Source organism: Lynx canadensis, chromosome A2, assembly GCF_007474595.2.
Source record: "Lynx canadensis isolate LIC74 chromosome A2, mLynCan4.pri.v2, whole genome shotgun sequence".
NCBI lineage: Eukaryota > Metazoa > Chordata > Mammalia > Carnivora > Felidae > Lynx > Lynx canadensis.
In genome coordinates this window covers 55,924,579-55,941,544 of record NC_044304.2, presented here as the reverse complement: position 1 = coordinate 55,941,544, position 16,966 = coordinate 55,924,579, and the positions used below count along the sequence as shown (strand labels likewise).

The window sequence follows — 16,966 nt, the reverse complement described above, 5'->3', positions numbered from 1 at the left end:
TCTTTTCAGAGCCCCAAATGCTTGGACGCATCCCTCTACTGGGACAGGTGGGTATTTGTCGAAAATCTGCTAGTTAATGAAAATCCTGCCGCTCCTGGCCTCCCTCAAAACTGACAATGGACCAGGGCGCCTGGTGGCTCAGTCGGTTAAGCGTCCGACTCTTGGTTTCGGCTCAGGTCACGATCTCACAGTTCACGGGTTCAAGTCCCACGTCAGGCGCTGTGCTGACAGCGCAGAGCCTGCTTGGGATTCTCTGCCTTCTTTCAGTTCCCCTCCCCCACTCGTGCTGTCTCTGTCTCTCTCAAAATAAATAAATAAACTTAAAAAAAAAAAAACGACAACGGCCCAACTACTTTGTGACTCTGGGGACAGTGTACTCCAGTTTCCCCAACTACCTCTCTCAAAAGCTGTGGCCCCCAAAAAACCAGACCAAAGAAACAGAAATACAGAACTACAGCCTGAAGTTCCCACGGCACCAACGATGAAGCTTTCACAGTAGAGCAACTCGTTCCCACTCCTGAACGTGTGCATGGGTGTGAGCGGCATGGCCGGCCTGGTGTCCCCCCAGGAAGCCCGGCACCTCCCCAGCCCCAGGGCCCCACCTTGTAGACAGCCTCCTGGATGCACGCCTTGAGCTTGGAGCTTCCAGTCTTCATCCCGGACACCAGGATGGTGTCCCCCTGCTTGGCCACTTTCTCCATCTCGGAGATGTAGGAAGGAGGGATGTATGTGGACTCCAGGAATGTGAGGATTCTGGAAAGGGAATGTGTCATCAGACCTGGTACGTGGAACCAAAGACCCTAACATATGCACCATCTATCGGTGCCTCTAGGAGGGCCAGGAGCTAACAGTGAGTGGCGTTGCTTAGAAATGTGTCCCTGAACCTCCTACATCGGAACTGCCAACCTCCTTGGAAAAAATGCAGACTCTTGGCCCCTGGCCCAGGTCTTTGTCTACACGAAGCCTGGCGATCTGCCTTGTGTCAAAATGTGCATGTGGTTATGGGAAACACCAAATTAGGAGGACCGCCTGCTTAGTCGAAATGCTTCTCTCACAGATGTGGCAGGTGAGGGCCATGGAAACTGACAAGCGGGCCCATGACCACAGAGCCAGCCGGGGTGGTGCCAGCCAAGCCACCAGCCTCCCAGGGCTCCCTGCTCCATTCTATCCACCCCTCTGGGCCAGCTCCTATCGCTGGGAAATGATTCTCAATGACCCCCCCCCCTCAGGTGTCGGGACGAGGGGATCACACCCATCTTATCGTTCTGGGGGTTGAGCTGTGGGGAGAAGCCCCAGGTCGGGAGAGAAGTCAGGATGTGGTGACCCTCCCTGCAGTGTAGGCTGGAAGCAGGGCTTGAGGGACCCTTTCCATACAGTCTCTCTCTTACAGCCTGCGATCTACAAGTCAGCCTGCCTTTCCACTTGAACAAGAGCATCCCCTGGACACGCTTTCATTCTCCCAAGACCCACCGGGCGCTGCACTACACTGTGATGTATTTCCTTGCCTGGTTTTACTAGGTGTCACATCCTGAATTTAAAAAAAAAAATTTTTTTAATGTTTATTTATTTTTGAGAGAGAGAGAGAGAGAGAGAGAGAAACAGAGCATGAGCGAGGGAGGGGCAGAGAGAGAGGGAGACACAGACCTCGACGCGGGCTCCAGGCTCTGAGCGGTCAGCACAGAGCCCCACGTGGGGCTCGAACTCACGGACTGTGAGATCATGACCTGAGCTGAAGTCAGACACTCAACCGACTGAGTCACCCAGGCACCCCACATCCTGAATGTAATGAAAACCCAGGACACTCTGGTCGCAACATGCCTTCACGCCTTAGATTTCGGTCAACACTCTGCTCAAGTCTAGAGTGCCTGGAAGTTTGGGGGCTTGACGGGAAATGCACCTGGCAGCACAGAACGGGGCAGGGAACCAGTGTTCTCTGAACATCTGGGGCATCAGGCCCAGAGAGGGGCTCTGAATACCAGTCACCATGCTAACCCACAGAGCTGCTGAGGCCCAGATGGGTTGCGTTCCTTGACTAAGGCCACAGGCAGGAAGTGACTGGGCCAGGATTGGAATCCAGGTCTCTTTGATGCACAGCCCATGTGCCCGGCTTTATGAGACACCAGAAATTCCAGAGCTCATTCAGAAGACAGAGCCTGAGGGCCCCATTTCCCAAAAGACCTCGGACCCAAGAGGGAAGCCCAGCTTGCACAGCATCAGGGCAGGAGGATGTGTGCCATGGGGACAAGCGTGAGCAAAGCCAAGATGTTCCCTAAAGCCCAGAGCTGCACTTTTAAAAGTATAAAGCAAAGACCAGGCCCTTAACTCCCCACAAAATACTAACTGCAAAGTGGTAAGAAAGTGACTTCACAGTGGGGCACCCAGGCAGACACCATCTCGCCCAAGTGACGACAGGGAACATCGTTGGTGACAGACCCACAAAGTCATGACAAGATGCACTCAGGAGAATACAGAATCTCGCCTCGGTGACATTCTCGCCCAAGACGCAAAGCTCTGAGTCTAACCAGGAGGGAATATCAGATAATCCCGAAATGAGGGACATTCTGCAAAATAACTGGACTATAATCTTCACAAGCACCAAGGTCCCAAAAGCCAAACAAAGACCAAGAAACTGTCCTAGGCTGATAGAAACTAAGAGACCGGATGGTATACAGCAGGTGGCTCTGGCTGGGTTCTTTGCTTCACACGAAGGATAGAATCGGGATAGACCGCCAAGGTTTGACCGGCATCCGATGCCTGCAGACGGTGTCGATCTCCTCATTTTGATGACCATCTTGTAGATGCACAGGAAAATGTCCTTAGCGGTTGTCAGTGCACGGTCAATATTAGGTACATGAGGTCGACAACTTGCTCTCAAATGGTTCAGGGACACCACTCTGTGTACCGTACTTGCAACTTTTCCATTGGCTGAAAATAACTGCAAGTCTTTGTTTTCTTTTTTAATTAAGTCTTCCTCAGAGCTCGAGAGCATGATGCTAAGCGACACACGTCAGCCAGAGAAATACAAACACCGTATGACTTCACTCATATGTGGAATTTAAGAAACAACCAAGGAAGGGAAAAAGAAGAGGGAGACAGAGGCCAAGCAGGAAACAGACTCCTGACCACACAGAACAAACCGATGGTTACCAGAGGGGAGGTGGGTGTGGGGGGATGGGTGAAACAGGTGATGGGGATTCAGGAAGCCACTTGTCACGAGGAGCACCAGGTGACGTACGGAAGCACTGAATCGCTACACGTGCACCCGACACTAATACAACACTGTACGTTAACTGTACCGGAATCAAGATAAAACAAAGTAAAAAAAAAAATAAAGGTTATAAGTGGCTAGTCACAGCAAAAAATTAAGTCTTCGCCCCCCCAAGAGGGACTTGGAAATTTTACTTAATAAGGCGTGAGGCAAAGCAGTATATAGCAGGGGATATGAACCCAGGCCCTGGGTCTGCACCACCACCTCTCTGGCCAACAGGACTTCCTGGTCCACATCTGCTCTGTTCAATGCGTAGGAGCCACTAGCCGCATAGCTAACAAGCGCTTGAAACACAGCTCGTACAGCTGAGGAGCGAGAGTTTTCATTTTATGAATCTAAATTTAAAGAGCCAGGGTTGGCTTGGGTTAGTGGCTACCATATTGGATAGCACAGATGTGCGCAGATCCGAGTGCAAATTCTAGGTCCAGCCACTCATCAACCAGACAAGTGGCTTACACCTTTGTTTCTAGGTCTGAAAAATTGCAAAAAAACAGTGGTATGTGAACCCACGTGGCTGGCGGGGGGACTGAGTGAGGCGAGATCCTGAACGAGCCCATCGCATAAGGAGTCTGTCTGCATCCCTCAGCGCTGAGGGACGCAGCCTCTTGCGCCTGTGAAGGGCTGGCTGTCACTGCCGGAATGTCCTCCTGGCCGAAAACTGTCTCCCCTTTAACATATCCCCATGGGAGGGAGGGCTGCCCTCTGAGGCCATGTGCCACCGTTCCCTGCACCCCGTGACAGCCTTCCATTACTTGGGACAAGTTTTCTGTTTCACAGCCGGGCACCCCAGCCCCCTCGACCACTTCCCACGGAGAGCGCCCCAGCGGGCTGCAGAGGCTGTAAGCTTCTGGCACAGCTGTGTGAGCCGAAACGCCCCGCCTCAGTCAGTCATGGGGAATGCTGGCCAGCATCCCGGGAACTTTCCTCGGCTCCTTGCTGAAGGTGGGATGGTGACGGTGATGATAAAAGCCCCCAGCTGCATGCCGCCAACCGACGGCCCCCCTCCTGCTTTCCTGCAAAGGTGAGGCGCCTCTTACCGCAGGGCGTTGTGGGAGTCTGAGAACCCGTTGGCCTCCGTGTCCTTCACGATTGTCCAGTCAAAGACGAGCCCAGCGAGGGTGCTGAACGTGTTTCCTGTAAGAGCAGGTGGTGGGGAGCAAAAAATGCATCAGACTTAACTCCCTGCTGCCAGGGGAAGGGGCAAAGGCACTCAGCACCACCCTTCTGCAAAGCAGGTGTCACGCCTCCATTTCAGGAAAGGGAAACTGAGGCATAAAGGGCCAGGGTCGTGTGACTGTGAGGGACTAAGCTGGGATGTGAACCAAATCTGTCTCAGGTGAGTATCTGTGTTCTTCCCACTGTACCTCCAGCCTCCGACTGCTCACGACAGGCGCGGTGAAGTGCGTGACACCATCACCCCTCACGTCTGGAAGCACTTTACAGTTTAGACGCAGCCTCTGAGACCTGAGCCATTGGTTCCTCCTCACCCTCCCTCTGCGGGGAAAGAAGCTGGGGATGAGGGGCAGCGTCTGGTCTCTCCACCTAGGCGCTGAGACTCTCAGGGTCCCAGCGTGGAGGAGGTGGCAAGCCACCCAGCTGGCCCGAGCTCTGAAGTGCCAGCTTGCTGCCCGTGAGCCTTCTGATAGGACCTCAGGACGAGTGGAGCCCAGCCAGAGCGACCAGGCGATGGTTTTTGGAGACAGGACCCAGTGTGGGTCCTAACACGCCATAAAGACCTTCTTAGTCTAAGTACCAGATCTGGTCCCGCCTGGAAACCCTGCAACAGGGCAGAGGGTGGAAACTGGTCACTCCGAGGCCTGATCTCCTAGGAGCTGTGGCTTTGCTGTTACCCAGTCAATGCTTCTTTTGCATTTTTGAGGTATTTCCCACCGTTTCAAGTTAAGAAATGCAACCTATAAATCCAACTTCCGTGTTCTCTTGAAGAGTCTGCAGATCCAGCCTCCTGGGCCCTCGTCCCTCTGGTGACCAACCAACCAGTGGCTGGCCCAGCTCACTAGAAGGGATCACGGTCTCCGGTTTGCCACACTCCCCACCATGCTCTGTTGTCCCACCCCCACTCTGTAGTCCTTATCTACATTCCCTGTCTTGCCAGCTCCCAAATAGAATGTCGGAGGTCTAGGAAAGCTCTTTCTACAGAGCAAAGGGTAAGGCATTTAGAGTCAGAGGGGTCCCGCCCCTCCCCACCCATGTGATTTTAGAAGCCAGATGAAACAGTGCTCAGCAAAAGCTCCAGAAAACGGGGCCGCCTTTGCCATCACTTTTAGGGCAACACAGAGGTACTCTGTGACCCAGCAATTCCACCCCTGGGTATACACACTCAGGGGAAACGAGAAACTATGTCCACATAAAGACTTGCACACGAATGGCCCCAGCAGTATTATTCACAACAGCCAAAAAGTGGAAACAACCTGAATGTCCATCAACAAATGAATGGATAAACAAATGTGGTCCATTCATACAGCAGGATATTATTCACCCATAAAAAGGAAGGAAATCCATGCAACTACATAGATAAACATTATGCTAAGTGAAAGAAGTCAGACACAAAAGGCCATACATCGTATGATTCTATTTATACGAAATGTTCACAACAGAGAAATCTATACACGGAAAGTAGCGGCTGCCAGGGGCTGGAGAGAGGAAAGAATGGGAAGCAGCCGTTCTTGGGTCCAGGGTTTCATTTCTGGAGTGACGAAAATGTTCTAAAATTAGCGAGTGGGGATGGTTGCACAACTCTGTGAAAATATTAAAAGCATATAAAATGAACTGGATGAATTTAAATTTAAATGGATGAATTTCATGGTACTGGAATCTCAAAAATAAATAAATCTTTTTTTTTGTTTTAAGCAACATAAGACAGGAAATAAAATGGAGTGGGCTAGAGCAGGGCTTGGCAAACTATGGCACACCGTCAGTTTGTGTAAATAAAGCTTTATTAGAACACAGCCCGCGAAGCATCCTCTATGACTGCTTCAGAACGACGGCTCGGTCAAACATCACATCCCTAAGAAACTGTCCTGACTTCTGTCCCCCACGCACCAGCCTCCAACCTTCCCTGGGGTCGGCTCCCCCAGCTGTGCAGCGCTTTCACACCTGCATCCAAGGTGATGAGAAGCGGCACCTGCTGAGATGCATGTGCCCCTCTCCCCTGCCCCACAGCCTGAGATGCGGGGGCAGAAGCACCTGGCAGGACGCCCAGCAGATGGAAACGCTCAGCCGCCGGCTCACTGAGAACCACTACCTGCCGCCCGGCACTAAGCCCCGCACACACTTCCCACCAAATCCTTGCAACCCCCCGATAAACACCACTATCTCAGTTTCACAGACCAGACAACGGCTCGGAGAAGTGAGGCGGCTTACCTGATAAATAAATAGGGACAAGGGAACTGTCAGATGCTCACCCCCAGGGGGCATTTGGCAATGGCTGGAGATACTTTTGGTCATGAAGCTTGGGGGAGTTCTCCTTCCCTCTGGTGGGTGGAGGCCAGGGATGCTCCTGAACTTGCTACGACTGGAGCCCCGACCACAAATCCTTATCTAGCCCCAAGTGTGGATAGTACCCGGGCTGGGAAATTCCAATCTAGAGAATTCTTTTTTTTTGTTTTTTTTTTTTTTTTTAAAGCAGAGGCAGCTGGGATGGTCAGGGAAGATTTCAAAGACAAGGTGTGCCAAGGTCTGGGCTGAAGTTTTTTGGCAGATCCCTCGGCCTGAAAGACATCTATTGCCTGACTTAGTTTCTCCAACAGGAATCTCAACTGGCAGGTTTCCCTTTGCTCCTCGACCACAAGGTCGGGCTGCAGCCAACACAGACCACTTGGTACCAAGAACAGATCTTCTAAGAATCCCAGGACAATCCAGTATCGGACTCCAGTGAAACGAAGTGAAGGATGGTGCAGAGGCCAGCACAGGGACGTTTCCTGGCGTGCACACACGCACGCACACACACACACGTGCGCCCCACAGTCTGGACCAGGAAGCCAACTCCGGCCCTGAAAGCTAGGCAGGGAGAACACTGCCACTGTATAGAGCGTACTGACCCCGTGAGCCTCTCCCACCGTCCCACAGCTCCACGATGCTGGACGTCAGCTTCCCAAAGACGCGTTCTACCCAGCATGACCCTGTGCACAGGCGCAGAGTCCCCCTCCACAGGCACCAAAGCTCTCATCTCACAGGCACTGCTGCAGAGGCCGGGTGTGCCAGGCACGGCCATGGCCCTGCTGCCCCCAAGTGCCTGGGGGCCACTCAGAGCGATCCCGACCTCTTCGGTGTCTTCCCAGCGCCAGCTTCGCCATCCTGGCTGGGGCAGCCCTCCCTGGGGGACAGCAGGGTCAGACGAGAGGGGACAGAGAAGCAGGGACACCTCCTCACCTTCGGAGTCCAGGGCCTGGATCTTCAGTTCCAGGGGCGAGTCCTCCAGGTACAGCTCGCGGGTGGTGGAGACGATCTGAATGCCGTGGATGAGGTCGACGATGGCATCGCAGCGCAGGACCTGGCCCGTGGCTGGAGGGACGGGAACGGACCGGTCAGCACAGAAGGCAGCGCCCCGACTCCCAGGGTCTTGCCGGTCAGGTGCTCTTGCATTTTGGCAAAGATGAGAGCAGTCAACAAAACCAGCACCCCGAGATGGGGCTGGGAGAACCACACTAACCCTCAGGAGCCAAGCCGCTGACCAGCACACGGGCCTTCTAAAAGGCAGCACGGACCTGTGCACAGAAAGGGCTCGGAGACATTTCGGGTGCCCATCTCGTACTCCTCCAACGTGAGCACCAGCATTTAAAGCGGTGTGTGAAAAAACTCCTCCCGAGAAAATCTAGTTTTATTCAGGGTGTGACCACTAAGTTAAATGACCAGAGTACATTATGAGGAGTTAGCATCCAGAAAGCTGAGGCTGTTCTGAATGCTCGTCCCCAAGCTGAAATCAGGAACTGTGCCCTGAGTCTGTCTGTTCGTTTACACGGGTGCTTTTACACAGACTATCAACTGCACTATCGAATAAATGGGTTATGTGAGCAAGCACACAGACTTTTTTACGTGCCCCATAAAGAAGATACACAAATGGCATTGCCTGGAGAATTCTCCAGTGTAAAAATAACAGCATGTGACACAAAATCATTCTGACCATTCTCCAGGCACCATATAAAACCCTTTGTGCGCTGTTAATGGTACCTTGTTAGAAAGCAGTCATCAAAATCCTTACAGATAATCATATGTAAAACTGGGACTCTATCCTTGGTAGTAAATAACTTAAAACAACCCAAAAGTGGGGCGCCTGGGCAGCTCAGTTGGTTAAGCATCTGACTCTTGATCTCAACTCAGGTCTTGATCTCAGAGTCTTAAGTTCAAGCCCTGCATTGGGCTCCATGCTGGGCATGGGGCCTATTTAAAACAAATTTTTTTCTTAATTGTTCTCTGTATAAATATAACACTGAAACAAGCAGCTGAAAACAATCTAAATGTCCACTATAAGGGGATCCTTACAGGACAACCCCCTGTGGGAAGTGTTATTCAGCTGTTAAAAATGACTATCAAAATGAAAACTTTTCATATCACGTTAAATGGAAGAAAGCATGACAGAAAATAGCGTTAACTGTCTTCTAAGCATTTTACAACTATGATGTGGTCAATTAAGTATGGGGCAGTAAGAGAATCACAAAAAGAATCACAACAATTTTCTTCGTTTTGATTCAACCCCTATTGAAGAGTTATTTGGGTAACAAATAATAATTTAGAAAGGAAAGCCAGGGGCGCCTGGCTCAGCTGGTCAAGCATCTGACTTCGGCTCAGGTCATGATCTCACAGTCCGTGAGTTTGAGCCCCACGTCGGGCTCTGTGTTGACAGCTCAGAGCCTGGAGCCTGCTTCGGATTCCGTCTCCCTCTCTCTCTGCCCATCCCTGGCTCATGCTCTGTCTCTCTCTGTCTCAAAAATAAATAAAAACATTAAAAAAAATTTTTTTTTAAAAGAAAGGAAAGCCAGCCTCCGTGAGGGAGAAAACAGGACACAGCGCCAGGGGGAGGGACGGGGGGCGGAGGGGGGGGGGTGCTGCCTGCATGGCCTCTCCTCCCGCCTGAGCATCCTCTGACCCAACAAAAGAGACAGGAAGCGCTGCCACAGGCCCGGGCAGGCTGTGTGGCCAATGTCTCAGTGAGGTGCTTCCCGCCTCTTGTCCCGCCACGGGTCCCAGGGCACTGAGCTCTTACTGATGTCCTCGGCGAAGATGATGCTGGTCAGGCGGGCGGGCTGGGACAGGCGGGCCTGCACCACTGCCTTCTGGGAGCACTGCGCTTCGTCCATGCCCAGCGGCTCTATACTGGCCACCTCCGGCCGGGTCGATGACCTACAGCAGGAAGATGAGACTTCACTCTCTGGGGTGGGGCTACCCCGAGAGGCACAGCTGGGACCAGAAGCCAGAGCTGCAGGTCCCCATCCGGGGCCCCGTCCCAGACGCCAACACAGAGTAGAGGTGGGCGGTGTCCAGGGGGTTTCACACCCAGGGGAGAAATGGGGCCCGGCTGAGGCCCCTCTAATGCAAGCACGACCACCGAAGGACATGGGACCTCCCCTCCCCAACACACACACACTGAGCAAATCAAACAGGGGACCAAACACAGGGGAACACCTTACAAGCCTTAAAAGACTTCTCTATGGAACAAGAAATAATTCTCAGGGCGCCTGGGTGGCTCAGTTGGTTAAGCATCTGACTTCAGCTCAAGTCATGATCTTGCGGTTCATGAGTTTGAGCCCCACGTCGGGGTCTGTGCTGACAGCTCAGAGCTCACTTCAGATCCTCTGTCCCCCTCTCTCTTTGCCCTCTCACTCTCTTTCTCTCTCTCTCCCTCCCTCTCAAAAATAAACACTAAAAGGGCCACCTAGGTGGCTCAGTCGGTTAAGCGTCCGAGTTCGACTCAGGTCATGATCTCACAGTTCGTGAGTTCGAGCCCCGCATCAGGCTCTGTGCTGACAGCTCGGAGCCTGGAACCTGCTTCGGATTCTGTGTCTCTCTCTCTGTGTCCCTCCCCCGCTCACGCTCTGTCTTTCTCTCTCTCTCTCTCTCAAAAATAAATAAACATTAAAAAATTAAAATAAATAAATGAACATTGGGGGAAAAAAGGAAATAATTCTCTATCAGTGGGAAAACTGCCTTTGGTGTCAGGTGAGGAGGAAACACCGTGGATCTGTGCTGACCTCTGGGCCGGGCCTGGCACAGAGCAGCCACCCAAGCATTAGCCACCCCCCAACAGGTCCTACGAAACCTAGAGATCACCAGCTGTGAAGACAACCACAATCGTAAAGTCCCAGTGCACACAGAGGTGACATTAGGGGAAAGATGGGAAGAAAGGCAGATAAGCGCAAATAAACCAGCAAAATCTAGGAGATGGCTTCCCATGGAGAGACGGGGCTCCACGACAGGATGAAGGGACGGCGTGATTGGGGGAGTGACCCAAGGCCGGTGCCACGGCTCCCCACCTATGACAGGCTGACGACAGTTCCTGGGCCAAGGTGGGATGAGAAGTAGTGGGGGTGAGCAGAGAGGAGACTCCACAGAAAGTGCTGGGTGAGCATGTGCCATTACAGCTCTCTGCAGACAGGGTGCTCATGGAAGCTTCCGGGGAAGGCGTCTCGGTGAAGACCACACAAAGATCGGGGGGTTCGGGCAAGGCCCGGAGGTGGGCAGCAGCCAGGAGGGCTCCAGGAACAGAAAGACTAGTGTGATCAGAGGCCTGGGACACCATTCCAGGAGACCAGATGCGTTGGCCAAAGCCTGTGCTCCTAACCACCACCCCAAGCCGCTAATGGCCTTTCTTGAGCAGTTTTCAAAATCTGGAGTCCCATCATCAGGAAAACGTAAATCAGAGCCACAATGAGATTATCACCAAACGCCCGCTAGAATGGCTATTATCAAAAAGACAAGGCGAGGATGTGGGGAAAAGGGAGCCTTCGTGCACCATCGGTGGGAATACAAATTGGGGCAGCCACCGTGGAAAACCATATGGAGGTTCCTCGAAAAAACTAAAAATACAAGTCCCATATAGGATTCATCAATTCCACTTCTGGGAATATAACCAGAGGAAATGAAATCACTGACTTGAGAAGCTATCTGCACCCCGTGAGTACTGCAGCACTATTCACAACAGCCAAGACACTGGAGCAACCTCAGTGACCATCAGTGGTCAAGTGGATAAAGAACATGTGGAACACACACACACACACACACACACACACACACACATACACACAAATATTACTGAGCCATAAAAGAGAAGGAAACCCTGCCGTTGGGTGACAACATGGATGGACCTTCAGGGTGTTATGCTAAGTGGAGTAAGTCAGAAAGAGAAAGACAAATACTGTATGATTTCACTTACACGTGGACTCTAAAAGCAACCAAACTCACAGAAACAGAGAATACACTGGTGGTTGCCAGAGGCAGGGGGATGGAGGAAATGGGTGAAGGGAATCAAGAGGTACAAACTTCTGGCTATAAAATAAATAAATCCTGGTGATGTAAGGTACAGCATGGTTACTACAGTAAACAATCCTGTATTGCACATTTGAAAGTTGCTAAGGGAATAGATCTCAAAAGTTGTCAACACAAGAAGGAAATTGTAACTATGTATGGTGATGGATGTTAGCTAGATGTACTGCGGTGATCATTTGGCAACATACACCTGTATCAACTCATTCTGTCGTCCACCTTAAACTAATACAATGTTCTGTGTCAATTATAGCTCAATAAAACCGGGGAAAAAAATCTTTGAAGGAGATGGTGGGGGTTGAGGTCAAAGAGATGGCAGGAACTGAGGTCAGGGAGGCTCAAGGGGCCACAAGTAAAGAGCTCAGATTTATTCTGGGAGCCATGACAAGCCAGGAGGGGATCGTCAGCAGGTGCACAATCTCCTCCGATTCACTCTGCAGAGCAGAGAACAAGGTGTTATGCTCAGGGAGCGTGCAGGACCCAGGGGAGGGGTGCCCACCCAGCACTGTCCTAGGAGCTGCACTCTGCACAGAGCAGGTTCCACCAGTCTTAGCTCCCCTCCCAGCCCTTGGCTTAAACTCACTGGAACTCCATTGATCTGGGGTATTCAGAAAGAAACTTGTAAGAAACCAAAAATGCCTGGTGCTAAAAAGCAATGGTGTGAAACCACAGCCAAAAAGACATCTATCTCCACTTGTCACCGAGTGCCTCTCCCGGGGCCAGGCAGGCACAGTGGCACCTCCACACACACCTAGGGATGCTTGTGTGGCACAGACATCACGAGCCCACGCTGAGCTGCTGGCAGGATGCCTGGAGATGGACCAACACCGCCACCAGAAGTACTCAGAACATAAACCTCACCTACCGTCAAGGGAGGGAATCCAAGCCCCCGAGGACACAGAATCCGAAGCAGGCTCCAGGCTCTGAGCTGTCAGCAAAGAGCCTGATGCGGGGCTTGAACCCACGAACTGTGAGATCGCGACCTGAGCCGAAACCAAGAGTCAGACGCTTAACCGACTGAGCCACCTGGGCGCCCTAATAGACTGTTTAGAGCAGTTTTAAGTTTGCACACAACTGAGTGCTAAGTGTGGAAAGGTCCATACTCTCTACCCCCGCACACGCACTGCCTCCCCCGCTGTCAACACCCCTGGACAGAAGGCACACTTGTGACAACTGGGGCGCCTACACGGACACAGCATCATTACCCAGGGCCCATCGTTTGCGGGGGGTTCACTCCTGGGGTTGTACAGTCTGTGTATGAGGACACGTATCCACCATCTGTAACATCACACGGAGCAGTCGACTGCCCTAAAAATGCTGTGCTCGGCCGATTCATGCCTATGTTTTGAAGTTCCTATTAAAAAGCCCTATTCAAGCAACGGGTGAATTAACCTTAATTATACCTATGATGTAACCCAACATACCCCAGGCCTCATCATTCCAACATGCGGACCAGCTGCATCCCAAGCTGTCACTGTCACACGAGGTGAGTGGTGAAGGCATGCGACGGCCAGCTCAGAGGACTGAGAGCCAGGCAGGCAAACACTATTCCCAGCTCACCACTTGTCCTGGGGATATCCTCTAATCCCCCCCGAGAACCAGCTCTGGAGTTGGTGGGTGCTGAGAGCTCTTGCCCCTCTTGAGAAAGTTCCTCGTCTTCACACTTAGGGCTGATACAAGGGCACGAAGTGCAGCCTCCAGATAAGAAAAGCAGTGTGCCTGGCCTCCAGCCGCCTGGAAGGAGGTGCCCACCCCACCCACCCTCGGGCCTGCAGTGAGCGGGCTGTCCAGGGTCCCAGCCAGAAGACAGCGCGATCCGCGCAGGCAGGGGAGGGCAGCCTCCAGCGCGGGCGTGTGGTGGGATGTGAGCCCTGCACCTGCTCGCCTCGGCTAAGCTGGGACAATGGGAGCCAGGCTCCCTTCTCACGGAGCAGCTGGGAGGGCCAGAAGGCACCTCATAAAGTGACAAAGAACGTCAACAGATGTGGCAGACAGCCAGGATTGGGACAGACCGCACCACATTCCCCCCCACCCCCGCCCATTTCACCCGCGAATCTCCTCTCAGCACCAGGGGGCTGCATGTGAAGCTGGGAAGGCTCACACCACCCCCCTACAGGAGGGCTTGAGACAGTCGTTCCAGTGGTGTTTCTGTTACCAGCAAAAGGGTTCTTTTCAGTTATCTGAGTCTTTCTGGGGCGTCCTGAGGCCTGCCTGCTTCAGCCATACTTTTCTTTTTTTTTAATTTATTTTGAGAGAGACGGAGAGAGAGCACAAGTGGGGTAGGGACAGAGAGAATCGCAAGTAGGCTTTGCACTGTCAGTGTAGAGCCTGATGCGGGGCTCGAACTCACGAACCGCGAGATCGTGACCTGAGCCGAAGTCAGATGCTTAACCCACTGAGCCACCACCCAGGTGCCCCTCAGCTATACTTTTAGGAGGCACAAAAGAACCACAGAATCCAGCAATTATGTGCCCCTGTCATGGTGAAGTTCAAGTGGATTCTGGATGAAACAGCACATTCAAAGTGTTGGGAATTACAAAGGGAAAGGTACCCTCAGGACTCAAGCTCCGAACAGAGACTGCCAGGGGTAAGGGGTGAAACATGGGGTGGCGGCAAAGGGAACTTGAGCTTTACTGGCAGTGTTGGATTTCTCACCCAAAAGAAACAGACTGGAAACAAATACATAAATTGTAACCCATGGCTAATTCCAATGGTAACATTGTGGGTATGCATTATGTTATTCTTCGTTATTTTCAATACTATTTCAACTTTGTTCTTTCTTCATTTATTTTGAGGGAGAGAGACAGAGAGTGAGCGCACATGCATGAGGGAGGGGCAGAGAGGGAGACAGAGAGAATCCCAAGCAAGCTCCGCACCGTCAGCACAGAGCCTGATGCGGGGCTCAAACCCACAAACATGAGATCACGACCTGAGCCGAAATCAAGAGTTGGACACTCAGCCAACTGAGCCACCAATGTGCCTCAGAACTACTTCAGCTTTGAAATGCACATACTTCCCCCTAACATTGGACGCAACTTAGAAAACTACTGCTGTGCCTTCTTTGTACAGGGAAGCAAACTGAGGCTCAGAAAGACAAGGGGACCTAATTAAAGGCCATGCCAGGGCCAGGATACACGTGATCAAGGCCAGGTCTGGGTGTGTTTTGCTACTCAAGTCCCCTCCCAACTACACAGAAGGGCTGTGTCTGCATCTCACAGCTCTCTAGGGTGGGCTCATAAAACCCCACAGATGCCCCGGAGACTCAGGCTGGCTCCTTCCAGGGCTGGGAATGGAAGAGTTGGCCACACATATGCAATTCTGGAATGTTTCTGCGTCTAGGATCCGGCAAGAGAAGACTCGCTTTTCCAAAGAGGGAGGACGGGCAATTCTGGAGACACAGTGGCTAATCATGCCGAGGCAGGCAGACAGAGACAGGGAGCGCCAGAGGAGATAACAGAGGTGATGATGGGCAGGCGTACCTCACATCTGGCTAGTGCTGAGACATCCAGGGACCGTGTTTCGATTAAAGTATAAAAGCGGTGGGCACCTGGTTGGCTTAGTTGGAAGAGCGTATGACTCTTTATCTCAGGGTTGTGAGTTCGAGCCCCATGTTGGGTATAGAGATTACTTACATAAAACTTAAAAAAAAAAGGGGGGGGGCGCCTGGGTGGCTCAGTCGGTTAAGCATCCAACTTCGGTCCAGGTCATGATTTCACAGTTCATGAGTTCAAGCCCCACGTTGGGCTCTGTGCTGTCAGCTCGGAGCCTGGAGCCTGCTTCGGATTCTGTGTCTCCCTCTGTCTCTCTCTCTGCCCCTCCCCAGCTCATGCTCACACTCTGTCTCTGTCAAAAAATAAACTTAAAAAAAATTTTTTTTTAAATGTGTGTGTGTGTGTGTGTGTGTGCGCTGGGAGAATATGGTAATTAATCTTAGGGGTCAGCTTGACTGGGCCACGAGGTTAACTGGGCAAATATTATTCTGGGTGTTTCTGCAAGGGTATTTTTGGATGAGATTAACATTTACACCAGTAGACCAACTAAAGCAGATTGCCCTAATGTCAGTGGGCCTTACCCAATCAGTTGAAGGCTTGCAGAGCCCAAAAGGGCTCACCCTCCTCCAAGAAAAAAAGAATTTCTCTTGCCTGACTGCCTCTGAATTGGGACATTGGCTTATTCTTGCCTTTAGACTCAAACATCAGCTTTTCTTGGGTCTCCAGTCTGCCAGCCTTTGGATGGGAATTACATCATTGGCTTCCCTGGGTCTCCAGCTCGCCAACTCACCCTGCAGATCTTGGGACTTGTGAACCTCCATAATCATACGGGCCAATTCCTTATAATAAATCCCTTTGTATATAATAAAATTATATGCTACTGGTCCTGTTTCTCTAGAGAATCCTTACTAACGCAGGGAGGGGCTAGAAGATAAGAAAGGGGATTGTCCACCACATGTTAAACCAGGGTTGAATACTTACATCCATCAGATTACTTATCCTCCAGCTGGCCTATCTGGGAAAACAAAACTGAGGCTCAGAGAGGTCAAGTAATTTTCCCCAAGCCCCACAGCTGTCAGTGGCAGGGCCAGGGATCACAGCAAGGTCTGTGCAACTCCAGGTCAGATCCTTCTCCCCCTTCATAAGTATTTTCACCGGGGTATGATACACACAACAGCAAAGAGGAGTCATTTACAGACGAACTATTTTTTAAATGAACTCTTTATGTATTTCAATTCTTATACTTTCACTTTATTTTTTAAAAAATTTTAAAAGGTTTATTTGTTTTGAGAGAGAGAGAGAGAGAGAGAGAGAGAGAGAATCCCAGGCAGGCCCCACAATGCCAGCACGGAGCCTGATGCAGGGCTTGAACTCGCGAAGCACGAGATCATGACCTGAGTGGAGGTTGGATGCTTAACCGACTGAGCCACCTAGGTGTCCCTCAATTGTTATTCTTTCATTGTAAAGTGTGTTACGAAAAACAAATGTATCAAACTCATGAGTTCATAAATGTTTATACTAAAGACAGTATCAATTTCCAAAAAAAGTGAGTCATTTTGTAGGAAACAGTAAGTAAATTCCAATGCAGGTCATGAGTAAGACAAAGCCAAACTCTGACAGTGGCCCGAAGCGTCTGCAGCTTCACGGCGTGGGAGACATGGGGCAGAGGGAGAGCGACCCGGTCCCACCACACCAGCTACACCTTCTCTCT

The 16,966-nt window shown here is 51.5% G+C and overlaps 1 protein-coding gene across 4 annotated transcripts in view; it reads right to left on the bottom strand.

Moving 5' to 3' along the window:
• The window catches only part of NUP210 (nucleoporin 210), a 109,445-nt gene that overhangs the window by 80,775 nt on the left and 11,704 nt on the right, over nucleotides 1-16,966 (bottom strand). For all 4 annotated transcript variants that reach the window (XM_030307499.1, XM_030307498.1, XM_030307496.1 and 1 more), the window contains exons 2-5: nucleotides 9,489-9,625; nucleotides 7,658-7,789; nucleotides 4,306-4,402; nucleotides 603-753 (exon numbers count right to left, since the gene is read on the bottom strand). In XM_030307499.1, coding sequence (XP_030163359.1) covers nucleotides 603-753; nucleotides 4,306-4,402; nucleotides 7,658-7,789; nucleotides 9,489-9,625 — 517 coding nt within the window. The remainder of the gene's footprint in view (nucleotides 1-602; nucleotides 754-4,305; nucleotides 4,403-7,657; nucleotides 7,790-9,488; nucleotides 9,626-16,966) is intronic.